The sequence below is a fragment of the Nerophis lumbriciformis genome, linkage group LG17, assembly GCF_033978685.3.
Source record: "Nerophis lumbriciformis linkage group LG17, RoL_Nlum_v2.1, whole genome shotgun sequence".
In the NCBI taxonomy this organism is placed as follows: Eukaryota; Metazoa; Chordata; class Actinopteri; order Syngnathiformes; family Syngnathidae; genus Nerophis; species Nerophis lumbriciformis.
In genome coordinates this window covers 11081040-11097500 of record NC_084564.2, presented here as the reverse complement: position 1 = coordinate 11097500, position 16461 = coordinate 11081040, and the positions used below count along the sequence as shown (strand labels likewise).

The 16461-nt window shown below is 39.7% G+C and overlaps 1 protein-coding gene and 1 long non-coding RNA gene across 3 annotated transcripts in view; one reads left to right on the top strand and one right to left on the bottom strand.

The window, feature by feature from the left end:
* The window catches only part of col4a4 (collagen, type IV, alpha 4), a 56734-nt gene that overhangs the window by 11003 nt on the left and 29270 nt on the right, over window positions 1–16461 (bottom strand). For both annotated transcript variants that reach the window (XM_061972450.1, XM_061972451.1), the window contains 5 exons: window positions 14784–14852; window positions 10557–10592; window positions 10425–10487; window positions 10295–10330; window positions 10112–10153 (listed from right to left, as the gene is read on the bottom strand). In XM_061972450.1, the coding sequence (XP_061828434.1) occupies window positions 10112–10153; window positions 10295–10330; window positions 10425–10487; window positions 10557–10592; window positions 14784–14852 (246 nt within the window). The remainder of the gene's footprint in view (window positions 1–10111; window positions 10154–10294; window positions 10331–10424; window positions 10488–10556; window positions 10593–14783; window positions 14853–16461) is intronic.
* LOC133614470 (uncharacterized) lies at window positions 6046–14960 on the top strand. The gene is made up of 3 exons (XR_009816576.1): window positions 6046–6161; window positions 10439–10566; window positions 14786–14960. It is a non-coding gene; the product is annotated as an uncharacterized lncRNA (long non-coding RNA).

The following is a 16461-nucleotide window of genomic DNA, read 5'->3' as shown; positions in this document are numbered from 1 at the left end:
TTAAATGTGTTTAAAGAGAAAACTATGTTATTGGTGGCAAAGTGTACTATCATTCATTATCTCAGGGGTGTGCAAAAGGGGCCATTTGCAGAACAAAGCTCCAGTTTTGTTGGCACCAACATATTGTCAGCAAAAAAGTAAGACCAAAAAGGCATAAAAAGCTGACATTTTAATACTAATAACTAATAATTATACAATATGTCACTTATAACACAAAGCTGACAATAAGTGTTAATGTACAATGACTGTTTGTAGCAATTTTTTGTTTTACAAAATAAAATATCAAAATTTCTCCCACATACTTAGACTTTCAAATTTTCTATATAATTTTCAGCCTTTTTTCTCATTACCTTACGTATTTTTGCTCTTTTTTTCCTTACATTTTTGCTGTTGTTTTTTTTGTCCGACAACCTGATCAAACAAAACTCGGGCTTTGCTCCACAAATGGACACCCCCGATCAAGAGACTTAAGCGTTAAAAGTTAAAAGAAAAAAAATGTATGACTTATTTTTAACACTTTTATGAGGGGGTTCTTTTTAAATTCCCAAGAATGTTTGTGGGACTTTTTCTTTATAAACTGTCATTACTAAAGAAAAAATAATGAATGAAAATCCATTCACTTATGAATTATTGACCTATGTAAAACTCCAATTACTTCACATCAAATATTCCACTTTTTTAAATTTTTTGGCGGGAAAATATTGCATAGTTTAAGTTTTTGCCATAAAAACAGGGTTTTGACAAAAAGGGCATAAAACATAAAAAACCCTCCATATTGACAAACAGACTTGATTAGTAGATTTAAGCATTCAATAAATAAAAAAATTGTTATCTTACTCTTGATTTGAACCATATTCAATAATTATATCTAATCTACATAGAACATTTAACAGGATAATAACCTTGTCTAATGACATGAAACCCTATTAATCACAAATATTATCAAGGCTTAGGTCAGGCTGATTAGAAAAATAAATACCAACCAAATATACTGAAGAAGAAAAACGAATTTACATACAATTACACAGTGCTAAAATAAAAATGTTCTAACTAAATTAATAATAAGAATATATATATTTTTTAACCGAACTGTTTAAGTTTAAGAGCGAAAATTAATTACGTTCTATTAAATTTTCATTAAAGTGCAAATGAAAATACAGCTTCAACACTAGTCAAAATGTTTGTGCTTAAAGTAGCAGTAGAGTGGAAAAACAAGTTGCCTCTATATTGAAGCGATTATCAAATGATCAATATATCATATTTTTGACACCAAAAGACTTCCAAAGTTTGCGAATAAATAGATATGATCAAAATAGTCTCAATCTCACACAGATTCCCGAGCCATTTTGAGAGTTAACGAGGAAGCCACTCATGTTATCTGTGACGTAGAGGAGGATCCACAGATCCCTTCCCCATCAACAACAATGCTAATCAAGCAGACTTTGTGAGAGCCAACAACAATTACTTTGGGAAAAATTATGATCCAGAACCTTATATTTCAGAACCCAAACACAGAGGATGAGTATTAAGTTTTAGAAGCCAAGTGCTAAACGGATGTAGCTTTATTGTGACACTATAGCATTAGCAGCATTGCTAAGTGCTAAACATAAAAACTAACCATAACGAACCAAAATAAGACAAACATTTACTGTAATATTTCCACTCTCGCTGGGATGCCGAACGACGGGACGCTCACATAATTCCGTTTGGATGAAGAATCAATCACGATCCTCACAAAGGGTTAAAAAAAATGTTGCTGCTTTTTCACAATCTCAAGGGATGTCAAAGTGGACCAGCCTGTCGGTCCATGGCCACATTTGTCTATTAGCAGGTGAGAAATGCATGAATTATAATCTAGAAGTTACTTTCAGCAAGTTTGAGACCGAGCAGAAGTGTGTCTGCTATCAGTGTGCTGCTAAAATAGTCCGTCTGCGTTGGCACTTATAATAACAATATCACTCATATTTGGTTCATTTTCAGGTCACGACATGTAAACAGAATTTTTTGGCGGTTTCTGTATGTTTTTAGAGCAGACCTGGGCAAATTAAGGCCCGGGAGCCACATGTGGCCCGTTAAGCTTTTCAATCTGGACATTCCCAAATAATTATTTTAGATCTTTAAGATGGAAAGTGTAGCTGCCATTATGATGTGCAGTGATGTTTTCTAATGACCGTAAGTCTTCAACTATACAAAGTAGGGGTGTGGGAAAAAATCGATACGAATTCGAATTGCGAGTCTTTCGTTGTGCGATTCAGAATCGATTCTCATTTTTTTTTAAATCTCTTTTTTAATTTGTATTTATTTATTTAAATTTATTTTATTTTTTATTTTAATTAATCAATCCAACAAAACAATACACAGCAATACCATAACAATGCAATCCAATTCCCGACCCAGCAACACTCAGAACTGCAACAAACAGAGCATTTGAGAAGAGAAACAAAGTAAGTAAGTAGTGAAACAAAAATGAATATTATCAACAACAGTATCAATATAAATGATAAATGATAAATGTATCAATATCAGTTACAATTTCAACATAGCAGTGATTAAAAATCCCTCATTGACATTATCATTAGACATTTATAAAAATAAAAATAAAAGAACAATAGTGTCACAGTGGCTTACACTTGCATCACATCTCATAAGCTTGACAACACACTGTGTCCAATATTTTCACAAAGATAAAATAAGTCATATTTTTGGTTCATTTAATAGTTAAAACAAATTGACATTATTGCAATCAGTTGATAAAACATTGTCCTTTACAATTATAAAAGCTTTTTACAAAAATCTACTACTCTGCTTGCATGTCAGCAGACTGGGGTAGATCCTGCTGAAATCCTATGTATTGAATGAGTAGACAATCCTTTTGAATCGGAAAAATATCGTTTTTGAATCGAGAATCGTGTTGAATTGGAAAAAGAAAAAGAAAAAATCGATTTTGAATCGAATCGTGACCCCAAGAATCGATATTGAATCGAATCGTGGGACACCCAAAGATTCACAGCCTTAATACAAAGTATTTCAATGGTTGGAATCTGCGCTTTTGCATGATATACTAGCTACTATGGTCATCTAATTAGTTACTATGGTCATCTAATTAAGAAGATTAAGAAGATCTTTAAGAAGGGGAACCGGAGGGTGTGTTCTAACTATCGTGGGATCACACTCCTCAGCCTTCCCGGTAAGGTCTATTTAGGTGTACTGGAGAGGAGGCTACGCCGGATAGTTGAACCCCGGATTCAGGAGGAACAGTGTGGTTTTCGTCCTGGTCGTGGAACTGTGGACCAGCTCTATACTCTCGACAGGGTCCTTGAGGGTGCATGGGAGTTTGCCCAACCAGTCTACATGTGCTTTGTGGACTTGGAGAAGGCATTCGACCGTGTCCCTCGGGAGGTCCTGTGGGGAGTGCTCAGAGAGTATGGGGTATCGGACTGTCTGATTGTGGCGGTCTGCTCCCTGTATGATCAGTGTCAGAGCTTGGTCCGCATTGCCGGCAGTACATCGGACACGTTTCCAGTGAGGGTTGGACTCCGCCAAGGCTGCCCTTTGTCACCGGCGCAGTCAAGACGTTGAGGGGATCCGGTTTGGTGGCTGCAGGATTAGATCTCTGCTATTTGCAGATGATGTGGTCCTGATGGCTTCAACTGGCCAGGATCTTCAGCTCTCGCTGGATCGGTTCGCAGCTGAGTGTGAAGCGACTGGGATGAGAATCAGCACCTCCAAGTCCGAGTCCATGGTTCTCGCCCGGAAAAGGGTGGAGTGCCATCTCCGGGTTGCGGAGGAGACCCTGCCCCAAGTGGAGGAGTTCAAGTACCTCGGAGTCTTGTTCACGAGCGAGGGAAGAGTGGATCGTGAGATCGTCAGTAAAGCGGACGCTGTATCGATCCGTTGTGGTGAAGAAGGAGCTGAGCCGGAAGGCAAAGCTCTCAATTTACCGGTCGATCTACGTTCCCATCCTCACCTATGGTCATGAGCTTTGGGTTATGACCGAAAGGACAAGATCACGGGTACAAGCGGCCAAAATGAGTTTCCTCCGCCGGGTGGTAGAGTTCTCCCTTAGAGATAGGGTGAGAAGCTCTGTCATCCGGGGGGAGCTCAAAGTAAAGCCGCTGCTCCTCCACATGGAGAGGAGCCAGATGAGGTGTTTCGGGCATCTGGTCAGGATGCCACCCGAAAGCCTCCCTAGGGAGGTGTTTAGGGCACGTCCGACCGGTAGGAGGCCACGGGGAAGACCCAGGACACGTTGGGAAGACTATGTCTCCCGGCTGGTCTGGGAACGCCTCGGGATCCCCCGGGAAGAGCTGGACAAAGTGGCTGGGGAGAGGAAAGTCTGGGCTTCCCTGCTTAGGCTGCTGCCCCCGCGACCCGACCTCGGATAAGCGGAAGAAGATGGATGGATGGATGGATGGATGGTCATCTAATTAGTTACTATGGTCATCTAAGTCACAGCAGCTCAGGCGAGGCACCAAGCAGTGTGGGTGGGGAGCGTTCCCACAGAGTGTTTCCAGAGGGGCCAGCCTGAAATGCGGGTGTCAGGGACAGACGTGGAAGGAGATTTTTGCAACAGAGTTTTAAGGTTTAGTGATATATCAGATTGTAGGTGTTCATATTTCGCTGTGTTTGTCCCATTTTTGTTGCGTTTCGCTTGATTGTAAAATATGTTACCGAGAGGGGGTTGCGACGTTCAAATGTTGTCAATATTCAGTGTTTTATCCTTCATAGTTAATATTGTGAACCCCACATTCTTTGTTTTCATGTACATTCTGGATGTCTCATTCAGTAAAATAATGTAAAATCCCATTCCGTTTTTAAGGCGGTCTGTGGTAGCGTTTTTAGCATTCAATCAGGCATTATTGTGAGGTTTTGTATTAGTGTTCCTAAAAATCAGATATACCGGCCCCCAGACACATATTTTTTTTCTCTAAATTTGGCCCCCCAAGTCAAAATAATTGCCCAGGCCTGTTTTAGAGAGTACAACACAGGACCCTCGAAGTGTTGACTCAATTGTTAGCTATTTATTTACGATTTCAAATGCATAAAAAAGCCAAGCACGTGTGTTCTTGTCTTGCATAAAGATTGTGAATGATAAACACCACATCTCTTCCAATTGTTGTGTATTTCCAGTATGACTGATCTAATGATATGGTCAAAGTGCAGAAGTGTTACTCCAGTCATGTAGACTCTCCAGAAATAGCCGAAGATATTCGGAGCAGAATATTCAAAATGGCTGTACAAAAGACTGTCTCTGTAACGGCATACTTGCCAACTTTGAGACCTCCGATTTCGGGAGGTTGGGGGTGGGGGGCGTGGTCGGGGGTGGAGCGGGGCGTGGTTGGGGGCGTGGTTAAGAGGGGAGGAGTATATTTACAGCTAGAATTCACCAAGTCAAGTATTTCATACATATATATACATCCTGAAAATAAGCAAACAAAACTGTGTTTGGATAATTGATACTTCAAACTTGCATAAATAAATATTAAGGAATATAACATAACTTGGCTTCTGAGAGCTTCAAAATGTAATGAATAAAATGCTAAAGTTGTTGATAAACAAGCAATTATTTTAATAATTAAATATGGTCATTTTAAATGAATTATTATGATGATTTAAAATTAATTATTTCAAATATGTTTATTTTAATGTATAATTCTATGGCTGGATGTAATACGGAGTCAGAAAAAATAAAAATACAATTAATTTTGATGTTTTTAGCAATATATAGTAAAAATGTATTTTTTATTTTTTTTTAAATTACCGTAATAAATATATTTATTTTTAGGTAAGATAAACATAATACAATTGATCTCTAGTCTGGATGATTTACTTCTTGTCACTCTGTTGTCCTCCCATCGTGAAAAAAGGCTGTCCTCACTCAGGTCCGCATGGCTGAAAATCGGGAGATTTTCGGGAGAATATTTGTCCCGGGAGGTTTTCGGGAGAGGCGCTGAATTTCGGGAGTCTCCCGGAAAATTCGGGAGGGTTGGCAAGTATGCTGTAACGGCTTGTTTTCTTTTTGTGTCATTGGGTTGCTTGAGTGTAGTTCACGTTTACGACACTGGAGGGGGCTTTGAACGCATCATGACATCAGCAAGATTTGGAAAGTTCCGGTGAACTTCGATGTCAATTGTTTAATTGGCGGTGTGCGTCAATACAAAGTGAGTCACTTTATATACACTTTGATATGACTTGTTGTGTGCTTCAAACTGAATTGCAACTCATGTAGTCAGTTTTATTGTAGTCTAAAGGCTGTTTGGCATCAGGTTCCCAAGCTAACTGCTAGCTGAATATCATACCCTGATTGGGGCCTGTTTGTAGCATTGGACATGTTAGCCCCAATTTAGAATTATTGTTGTGATGCTATTTATATTCTATTAATCATTACGTGACTTAGGGCTGGGATGTTCAAATTCTGTGCATTTATTTATATGTGATGAATATTTAACAGCCCTGTTGCAGGCTTGTGTCTATGGGCGAGGGCGGACCTACGTCACTTCCGCCCTCCAATCCCCTAGCAACGCGGTCGCCATATTGAATTCGTTGAAAACAAACCAGCTCACAGCGAACACAGCATTGACAGAAAAGGCATTTAACGAGGTTTCACGGCATTTTAAACTGTTCTAAATGGCGTATGATTATGTAAATAGTCTTTCCAGTGAGGCTAGGTTAAGATACGAGTTAAAATGTTCTGTAGTTGGATTAAACGACTGCCCTTACCGCCTTCCAGCAGATGCGTGGACTGATAATCCTACACAATGGCCGGACATGGAATTTGGAAATCTTTATGTCTACCTCACAAGCGCACCAGGTCGGTTGTTAGCTTCGGTTGTTATATAACGAATAAATCACATAAACATGGTTAAATCACCCAAGGTATGTTGATAAATGATAATAAGGATGACACGGTGGCTACCAGTATCTGTATATTTATTATATCTGTAGAGAGCTCATTCAAATTCAGTTCAGTATTATGATTTATTATTTGCTGAATTACTGGAAATAGCCTTTATACCGTATGTTATTGTTGTGCAACAACAACAACTTCAGCTGTCGAACGTTATTCAGTAAAAATTCAACGGGTTCAACATTAGCATGGACCAAGTTGTGGTTAAGAAGGTGGATTTTTGTTCCTTATATTTACCAGAAACGAAGTGATCCGAACACACGACCCGGGATTTTGGGGGACTCCAGTGAGAACCGTCCTCGTTTTCCCGGTGTAAAGCTGCGAGCCATTTGTCTCGTCTCTGTGGGCTTTTAGCACGCTTTGGCAGAACAAAATACGACCTTTGTTTTCCCTGTTTCCAGTTGTGGTTTGCACAACCAAAAACAACACCGTTTTTTGGCATTTTGGAGGCAGAATGACGGGTTTAATCAGCGCAGGTCGACAGGTTAAAGAGTAATGGCGACTGTTTGTTTTCAACGCCAGTCAGGTTGCTATGGCTCGAAGAACCCGTATGTAGCTCAGTTGCCCGGATGTCGGCCCTGCCCCATATTTCATTGCATTGTGCTCACTCTTGTTCAGGGGTCTGCAACCTGCGGCTCTTTAGCGCCGCCCTAGTGGCTCCCTGGAGCTTTTTCAAAAATGTATGAAAATAGAAAAAGATGGGGAAATATATTTTTGTTTTAATAGGGTTTCTATAGGAGGACAACATGACAATCCTCCCTAATTGTTAGAAATCCCACTGTTTATATTAAACATGATTCTCTGATGAGAGTATTTGGCGAGCGCCGTTTTGTCCTAATTTTGGCAAATTCTCTGAACCCTTTGATGATATTTGGTGAAATCCCTAAATTCCTTGCAATAGTTGGTTGAGAAAGGTTTTTCTTAAACTGTTCAACAATTTGCTCACGCATTTGTTGACAAAGTGGTGACCCTCGCCCCATCCTTGTTTGTGAATGACTGAGCATTTCATGGAATCTACTTTTATACCCAATCATGGCACCCACCTGTTCCCAATTTGCCTGTTCACTTATGGGATGTTCCAAATAAGTGTTTGATGACCATTCCTCAACTTTATCAGTATGTATTAGGGATGTCCCGATCCAGGTTTTTGCACTTCCGATCCGATACCGATATTGCTTTTGCACTTCCGATCCGATACCGATACTGACCGATACGGGCCTATCCGAGCATGTATTAAAGTTTAAAGTTATTTAGCCTACTTAGTTGTCAGAATCATGTTGAAAAGGGTTTTAGTACTCTTGATAACAACTAGCCAGCTGAATTAGGGGAGTTTGAATAATACACAATGGTTAGTAACAAGAAACTGACCTGTTTATTCAAGGATAAACACAAAATAGACAAAATTATACATGACAAACAGAAATGGCATCATTGAACTAGGGCTGGGCGATATAGCCTTTTTTTAATATTGCGATATTTTAAGGCCATGTCACGATACACCATATATATGTGGATATTTTGCCTTAGCCTTGAATGAACACTTGATGCATATAATCACAGCAGTATGATGATTCTATGTGTCTACATTAAAACATTCTTCTTCATACTGCATTAATATATGCTACTTTTAAACTTTCATGCAGAGAAGGAAATCACAACTAAAAAAATCACTAATTTTTTCATACAGTGTTGATCTGGAAATTTTAGCCTCTGCATTTTGATGGTGTGGACGTGTGGCACCGAATGGAGATAAGCGTCTCGACAGACGTTGCGATATTTGAACAATGATGACGAAAACTGTTTTCTCTGTCGTGTCCGTTTGTCGAAAATTGTTATGCGCTTATTTTTTTATTTGATTTTGTGCGTGGCATAGATTTGCCGTGCGCAATTGCACAGGCGCACACCTTAGAGGGAGCGTTGCTAGCACGGCTGCGCTAGCATCACAGCTAACGTTAGCCATGCTGCTACCTCTCTGCTCGGGGAGGACGTATACGTATGTGACGTATGTCATGACAGTATGTGACGTATGTCGTGACATTATGTGACGTGTGTAAGAAGGTGCGCTCGCTGTCTGTGAGAGGGAGACACAGGAAAGAGCGAGAAGAGCCTGTCGTGTAATTCCAGCAGCTAAAAGCAACTGCGTGAGAATCCACAGACCTGTGGATGTGTTGAAGGTGTGCTGGAAAATGCGGAACGGAAATTAGGGCGCAGCAGAAAAGTGGAATGTATTATTTAGATAGGTGCGTTGGAAAACACGGACCGGAGTTTTTTAAAAAACTGGATCTGGATCGGCATTTTCCCATGCCTTGCCGATACGCATTTTTTGGCAAATATCGGCGGCCAATCCGATCCAAATATCGGGTCGGGACATCCCTAGTATGTATTGCCACCTTTCCCAAATTCTTTGTCACGTGTTGCTGGCATCAAATTCTAAAGTTAATGATTATTTGCAAAAAAAAAATGTTTGTCAGTTTGAGCATCAAATATGTTGTCTTTGTAGCGCATTCAACTGAATATGGGTTGAAAAGGATTTGCAAATCATTGTATTGCGTTTATATTTACATCTAACACAATTTCCCAACTCATATGGAAACAGGGTTTGTACAAAGCAATTAGCTACCTGCTGCCACCTACTGATATGGAAGAGTATTACACGGTTACTCTGCCGAGCTCTAGACAGCACCGACACTCAACAACACATCATTTGCAGACTATAATTACTGGTTTGCAAAAAATATTTTTAACCCAATTAGGTGAAATTACATAATCTCCCACGGCACACCAGACTGTATCTCACAGCACACTAGTATGCCGCGGCACAGTGGTTGAAAAACACTGCTTTAATGGACACAATGAAACACAATTAAGTACATAAAGTCAACTTGTTGTTCCACTCTACTGCTACTTTAGGAACTTCTCCATGACTTGAGCTCCAGACTTCTTCTGTTTGTTTGATATTGTCATTACTGCCACAAGTGGTGGACAAGTGTATTACAACCATACGGACCACAGCTGGCCCTCTAGGTTAGGAAACACTGCTGTGGACCATCCTTTGTGGCTGAACGTCTTCAGGTTGGAGACACTTGGCCTTCTGGGTGAAGTATGTAAAGGTCAGCCAGGACTAATATTCATCGATAACTTTTCTACCTTCCCACTGTAACAGATGCAAAAAAAAAAAAAAAAAAAAAAAAAAAAGGTTTGTACCTCGTCTCCTTTCTGGCCCGTCACCGATCGACCTCGTTCACCCTGAAACGCACAAGCACGTCTGTTACTTCCACGCTTTTCTTCTTCGCCCGACTGCCCTCTGCTCGCTCTTCTATCCGCGTTTGATTGAGGTTCGCTCATTCAGCCACGATTTCAAAAATGTCTCCTAGATCGGATACTTACAGGCAGACCTCTGGGACCTGACAGGCCGGGGAGACCCTGCACACACACACACACACACACACACACACACACACCAACGTCATTGCTCAATGACAACATCCATTGGTCAAAGAGTTTATCGTGTTCTCACATTTACTCCGTCAGGACCGGTTGTACCCGTAAATCCGCGCGAACCCGGGGGACCTGGGTTACCCTGCAGAGAGAAATGATGTCAGAGCGACAGGAAGTTGCCAGCGACAGGAAGTCGGCGGTGTCGTCTCACCTGTAGACCGGTAAGTCCGCCTGTGCCAACGTCACCCTGTCAGACACAAATATTGTTACAGGCCAAGGGATCAGTCAGGGCGTTTCCAAAAACTTGTTTTAATGACCAACTAATAAGTCAGAATGTTCTTAATAGGGTGTACCGATTAAAGCTGTCCGATAATGGCTTTTTTGACGATATACGATATGCCGATATTGTCCAACTCTTAATTACAGATTCCGATATCACCGATACCGATATATACAGTCGTGAAATTAACACATTATTATCCCTAATTTTGTTGTGATGCATTAACCCAGGGGTGCTCACACTTTTTCTGCAGGCGAGCTACTTTTCAATTGATCAAGTCGTGGGGATCTACCTCATTCATATATATAATTTATATTTACTTATTTATGAAATATATGTTTTTGTTAACAAGTTAAAGGTGTTTAATGATAATGCAAGCATGTTTAACACATATAGTTAATATTGTTAATACATTAAAGGTGTTTAATGATAATACAAGTATGTTTAATACATATAGTTAATATTGTTAACAAGTTAAAGGTGTTTACAGATAATGCAAGCATGTTTAACACATATAGTTAATATTGTTAACAAGTTAAAGGTGGTTAAAAATAATACAAGCATGTTTAACACAAATAGTTAATATTGTTAACAACTTAAAGGTGGTTAAAGATAAAACAAGCATGTTTAACACATATAGTTAATATTGTTAACAACTTAAAGGTGGTTAAAGATAATACAAGCATGTTTAACACATATAGTTAATATTGTTAACAACTTAAAGGTGGTTAAAGATAATACAAGCATGTTTAACACATATAGTTAATATTGTTAACAACTTAAAGGTGGTTAAAGATAATACAAGCATGTTTAACACATATAGATTCCTTTCTTTCATGAAGACAAGAATATAAGTTGGTGTATTACCTGATTCTGATGACTTGCATTGATTGGAATCAGACAGTGGAGATGATAATGTGCGCATTTTCGAATGGAGGAGAAAAAAAGTCCTCCTTTCTGTCCAATACCACATGAAAGTGGTTGGTTTTTGGCATCTTATTTGTCCAGCTTCCGTACTCCTTTGTATACACTTTACAAGAAATACATTGTCGGCAAACTCCGTAGCTTGTTAGCTTGTACACGCCAGCTTTCTGAGACTCTTATTTTGGTAGCGCAGGCAGGATGAAGCAGAGCTTTTATTGTGCAACTGTGCAGTCGGTCTTTGGAGTTTTGACGACAGGTACGGCGCCAGAGTCTGTTGAAATAAAGTGTTTCTCGCCTTTCAGTCGGTAATTTTAATGAGCTGGCAGCAGCCAGCATCATCTCAGAAGACCCTCGGGTGCCGTGAATGTCAATCAAGTGTCGAAAGTGACTCATAGTGAAGATTTATGATCGCTCATTTTTAGGACTATTTTTTTAATGCCTGGCTGGTGATCGACTGACACACCCTCCGAGATCGACCGGTAGATCGCGATCGACGTAATGAGCACCCCTGCATTAAACAATGTAACAAGGTTTCCCAAAATAAGAGAACAACTTCAACTCAAGTAATGGAAAAAAAATGTAATGGTTTTTGTGTATTTTTGTTTTTTCTCGGCGGAGTCTTTAAGCGACAACTGTGTGGTGCTACTTTTTTTCAGTGTTTGCATTTCATCCATTTTCTGCTTGTATTCATCGTGTATCTCCTTAGGATTCTTGAAGAGGTGGGAGATCAAATTGCTCGTATTAAAGGAAGGCGTCTTGGTTCCTCCTCGCATAACCGACTTTTTGCAGTCATCGCAAATTGCCAGTTTTTTATCTGTCAGACACACTTTAAAATAATCCCAAACCATAGACATGGTGTCGTTAGTCAGTCACCGAGCTCGCTGACTTGTTAGCCACGGCTACAGCACCGGCAACAACACACTCTTGTTGTTGTTATGCTCCACTCGCGGCGGTTTGATGAGGTCATCAAACATCGCCAGTAAACCTCTCATGCTGCAGTCGTCAACTCCTGTGTTGTGTGTGTGAGAGGGGAGGGGCTGCTGACTGGTAATGTACCGCTCCGTACAGCCGCGTTTTAAAAAGTCATAAATTTTACTTTTTCAAACCGATACCGATAATTTCCAATATTACATTTTAAAGTATTTATCTTATCTTGGTCCTTTTTTAAAATATTAATAAAATAAAATAAGATAAATAAATTAAAAACATTTTCTTGAATAAAAAAGAAAGTAAAACAATGTAAAAACAGTTACATAGAAACTAGTAAATAATGAAAATGAGTAAAATTAACTGTTAAAGGTTAGTACTAGAGATGTCCGATAATATCGGCAGGCCGATATTATCGGCCGATAAATGCTTTAAAATGTAATATCGGAAAATATCTGTATCGTTTTTTTTATTATCGGTATCAGTATCGTTTTTTTATTTTTTATTTTTATTTTATTAAATCAACATAAAAAACACAGGATACATTTACAATTAGTGCACCAACCCAAAAAACCTCCCTCCCCCATTTACACTCATTCACACAAAAGGGTTGTTTCTTTCTGTTATTAATATTCTGGTACCTACATTATATATCAATATATATCAATACAGTCTGCAAGGGATACAGTCCGTAAGCACACATGATTGTGCGTGCTGCTGGTCCACTAATAGTACTAACCTTTATCAGTTAATTTTACTCATTTTCATTAATTACTAGTTTCTATGTAACTGTTTTTATATTGTTTTACTTTTTTTTTTTTATTCAAGAAAATGTTTTTGATTTATTTATCTTATTTTATTTTATTAATTTAAAAAAAAAGGATCTTATCTTCACCATACCTGGTTGTCCAAATTAGGCATAATAATGTGTTAATTCCACGACTGTATATATCGGTATCGGTTGATATCGGTATCGGTTGATATCAGTATCGGTAATTAAAGTGTTGGACAATATCGGATATCGGCAAAAAGCCATTATCGGACATCCCTAGTTAGTACTATTAGTGGACCAGCAGCACGCACAATCATGTGTGATTACGGACTGTATCCCTTGCAGACTGTATTGATATATATTGATATATAATGTAGGAACCAGAATATTAATAACAGAAAGAAACAATACTTTTGTGTGAATGAGTGTAAATGGGGGAGGGAGGTTTTTTGGGCTTGTGCACTAATTGTAAGTGTATCTTGTGTTTTTTATGTTGATTTAATAAAAATAAAAAAACAAAACAAAAAAATCGATACCGATAATAAAAAAACGATACCGATATTTTCCGATATTACATATTAAAGCATTTATCGGCCGATATTATCGGACATCTCTAGTACTTAATTTTACTCATTTTCATTATTTACTAGTTTCTATGTAACTGTTTTTATATTGTTTTACTTTCTTTTTTATTCAAGAATTTTTTTTAAATGTATTTATCTTATTTTATTTTATTAATATTTAAAAAAAGGACCTTATCTTCACCACACCTGGTTGTCCAAATTAGGCATAATAATGTGTTAATTCCACGACCGTATATATCAGTATCGGTTGATATCGGTATCGGTTGATATTGGTATCGGTAATTAAAGAGTTGGACAATATCGGAATATCGAATATCGGCAAAAAGCCATTATCGGACATCCTTAGTCATATACTATAATAATTACAATAACTACTCAGTGGTGTGCCGTCAGGGCCAGCAAGGCCTTCTCTGCCGGCCTAACATAACCAGAAATCATGATCATGATTAAAGATCAAATACATTTTTCATTTACTGTCCCTAAATGTCTAAAAGTATTCATATATTCTTCATGTCCTATTGTGCTCCTTCCAGTGCTGTTGTTTTTAGTTTTAGTTTGTATCCAATCAGAATTCAGCTAGCTTATGTTGCCATGCTGTACCAGAATCAACAATGCTGGCGTCCGTGTACTGTAAGTGAACGGGGACATACAGTTGATAGACAGTTGCGATAGCCGATCAGATCACGAGTTGTCAGTAAGGCCTTCTGTGACGGGATACTCACTGGGACCGTGGGGGAGGGAGGTTTTTTGGGTTGGTGCACTAATTGTAAGTGTATTTTGTGTTTTTTATGTTGATTTAATAAAAAACAACAAGCAAAAAAAAAAAACGATACCGATAATAAAAAAAACCGATACTGATAATTTCCGATATTACATTTTAAAGCATTTATCGGCCGATAATATCGACATATTATCATACATCTCATGACACATGATGTGTGGACCACTCACAGGCACTCCGGGGTACTGGATGAAGTAGAATGTTGGCTCTCCTGCAAATCCCTTTGGTCCTGGAAACCCCTGCAACACAAGTCAGTCAGAGTTGTGACTTTGCAACAAACAGTCGATGATGTTGCTGCACCAGAATAAAAAAGAAGGGACAAAATGACGTCCATAGACCTGATGCTTTCTTTTTTTAGGTTGGAATGTAGTTATTTTGTATATTTAAATATATATGTATGAAACATATATAAACACATTATATATATGTCTATATATGTATATGTAAAAATATACATGCACATGTGTGTGTGTATGTACATTATACATATATGTATACATATATTTATGTATACATACATACTGTATATCTATAATTAAATATAATAACAAATATATATGTGTATGTATACTGTATATATGTATGTATATCCATCCATTCATCTTCTTCCGATTATCCGAAGTTGGGTCGCGGGGGCAGCAGACTAAGCAGAGAAGCCCAGACTTCCCTCTCCCCAGCTACTTTGTCTAGCTTTTCCTCGGGGGATCACCAGGTGTTCCCAGGCCAGCTGGGAGACATTGTCTCTCCACCGTGTCCTGGGTGTTCCCCGTGGTCTTCTACCGGTTGGAAGCGCCCTAAACACCTCCCCAGGGAGGCCTTCGGGGGGCATTCTAACCAGATGCCTGAACCACCTCATCTGGCTCCTCTCGATGTGGAGGAGCAGCGGCTTTACTCTGAGCTCCTCACCCTATCTCTAAGGGAGAGCTCTACCACCCGACGGAGGAAACTTATTTTGGTCGCTTGTACCCGTGATCTTGTCCTTTCGCTCATAACCCAAAGATCAAAACCATAGGTGAAAATAGGAACGTAGATCGACTGGTAAATTGAGAGCTTTGCCTTACGGCTCAGCTCCTTCTTCACCACAACAGACCGATACAGGGTCCACTTCACTGCAGACGCTGCACTGATCCGCCTGTCGATCTCACGACCCACTCTTCTCTCACTCGTGAACAAGACCCAGAGGTACTTGAACTCCTCCACTTGGGGCAGGGTGCCCTCCCCAACCCGGAAATGGCACTCCAACCTTTTCTGGGCGAGAACCATGGACTCGGACTCGGAAGTGCTGATTTGCATCCCAGTCGCTTCACACTCAGCTGCAAACTGTTACAGTGAGAGCTGAAGATCCTGGTCAGATGAAACCAGCAGGACCACATCATCTGCAAAAAGCAGATACCGAATCCTGCAGCCACCAAACCAGGGCCTCTCAACGCCCTGACTGCGCCTAGAAATTCTGTCCATAAAAGTAGTAAACAGAATCCAACTCTCACTGGAAATGAGTCCGACTTACTGCCGGCAATGCGGACCAGGCTCTGACACTGATCATAGAGGGAGCGGACCACCACAATCAGGCGGTCCGATACCCCATACTGTCTGGGCACTCTCCACAGGACTTCCCGAGGGACACGGTCAAATGCCTTCTCCAAGTCCATAAAGCACATGTAGACTGGTTGGACAAACTCCCATGCACCCTCAAGGACCCTGCAGGGAGTATAGAGTTGGTCCACCGTTCCATGACCAGGACGAAAACCATACTGCTCCTCCTGAATCCGAGGTTGGACTATCCGACATAGCCTCCTTTCAGGACACCTGAATAGACCTTACCAGGAAGGCAGAGGGGTGTGATCCCAC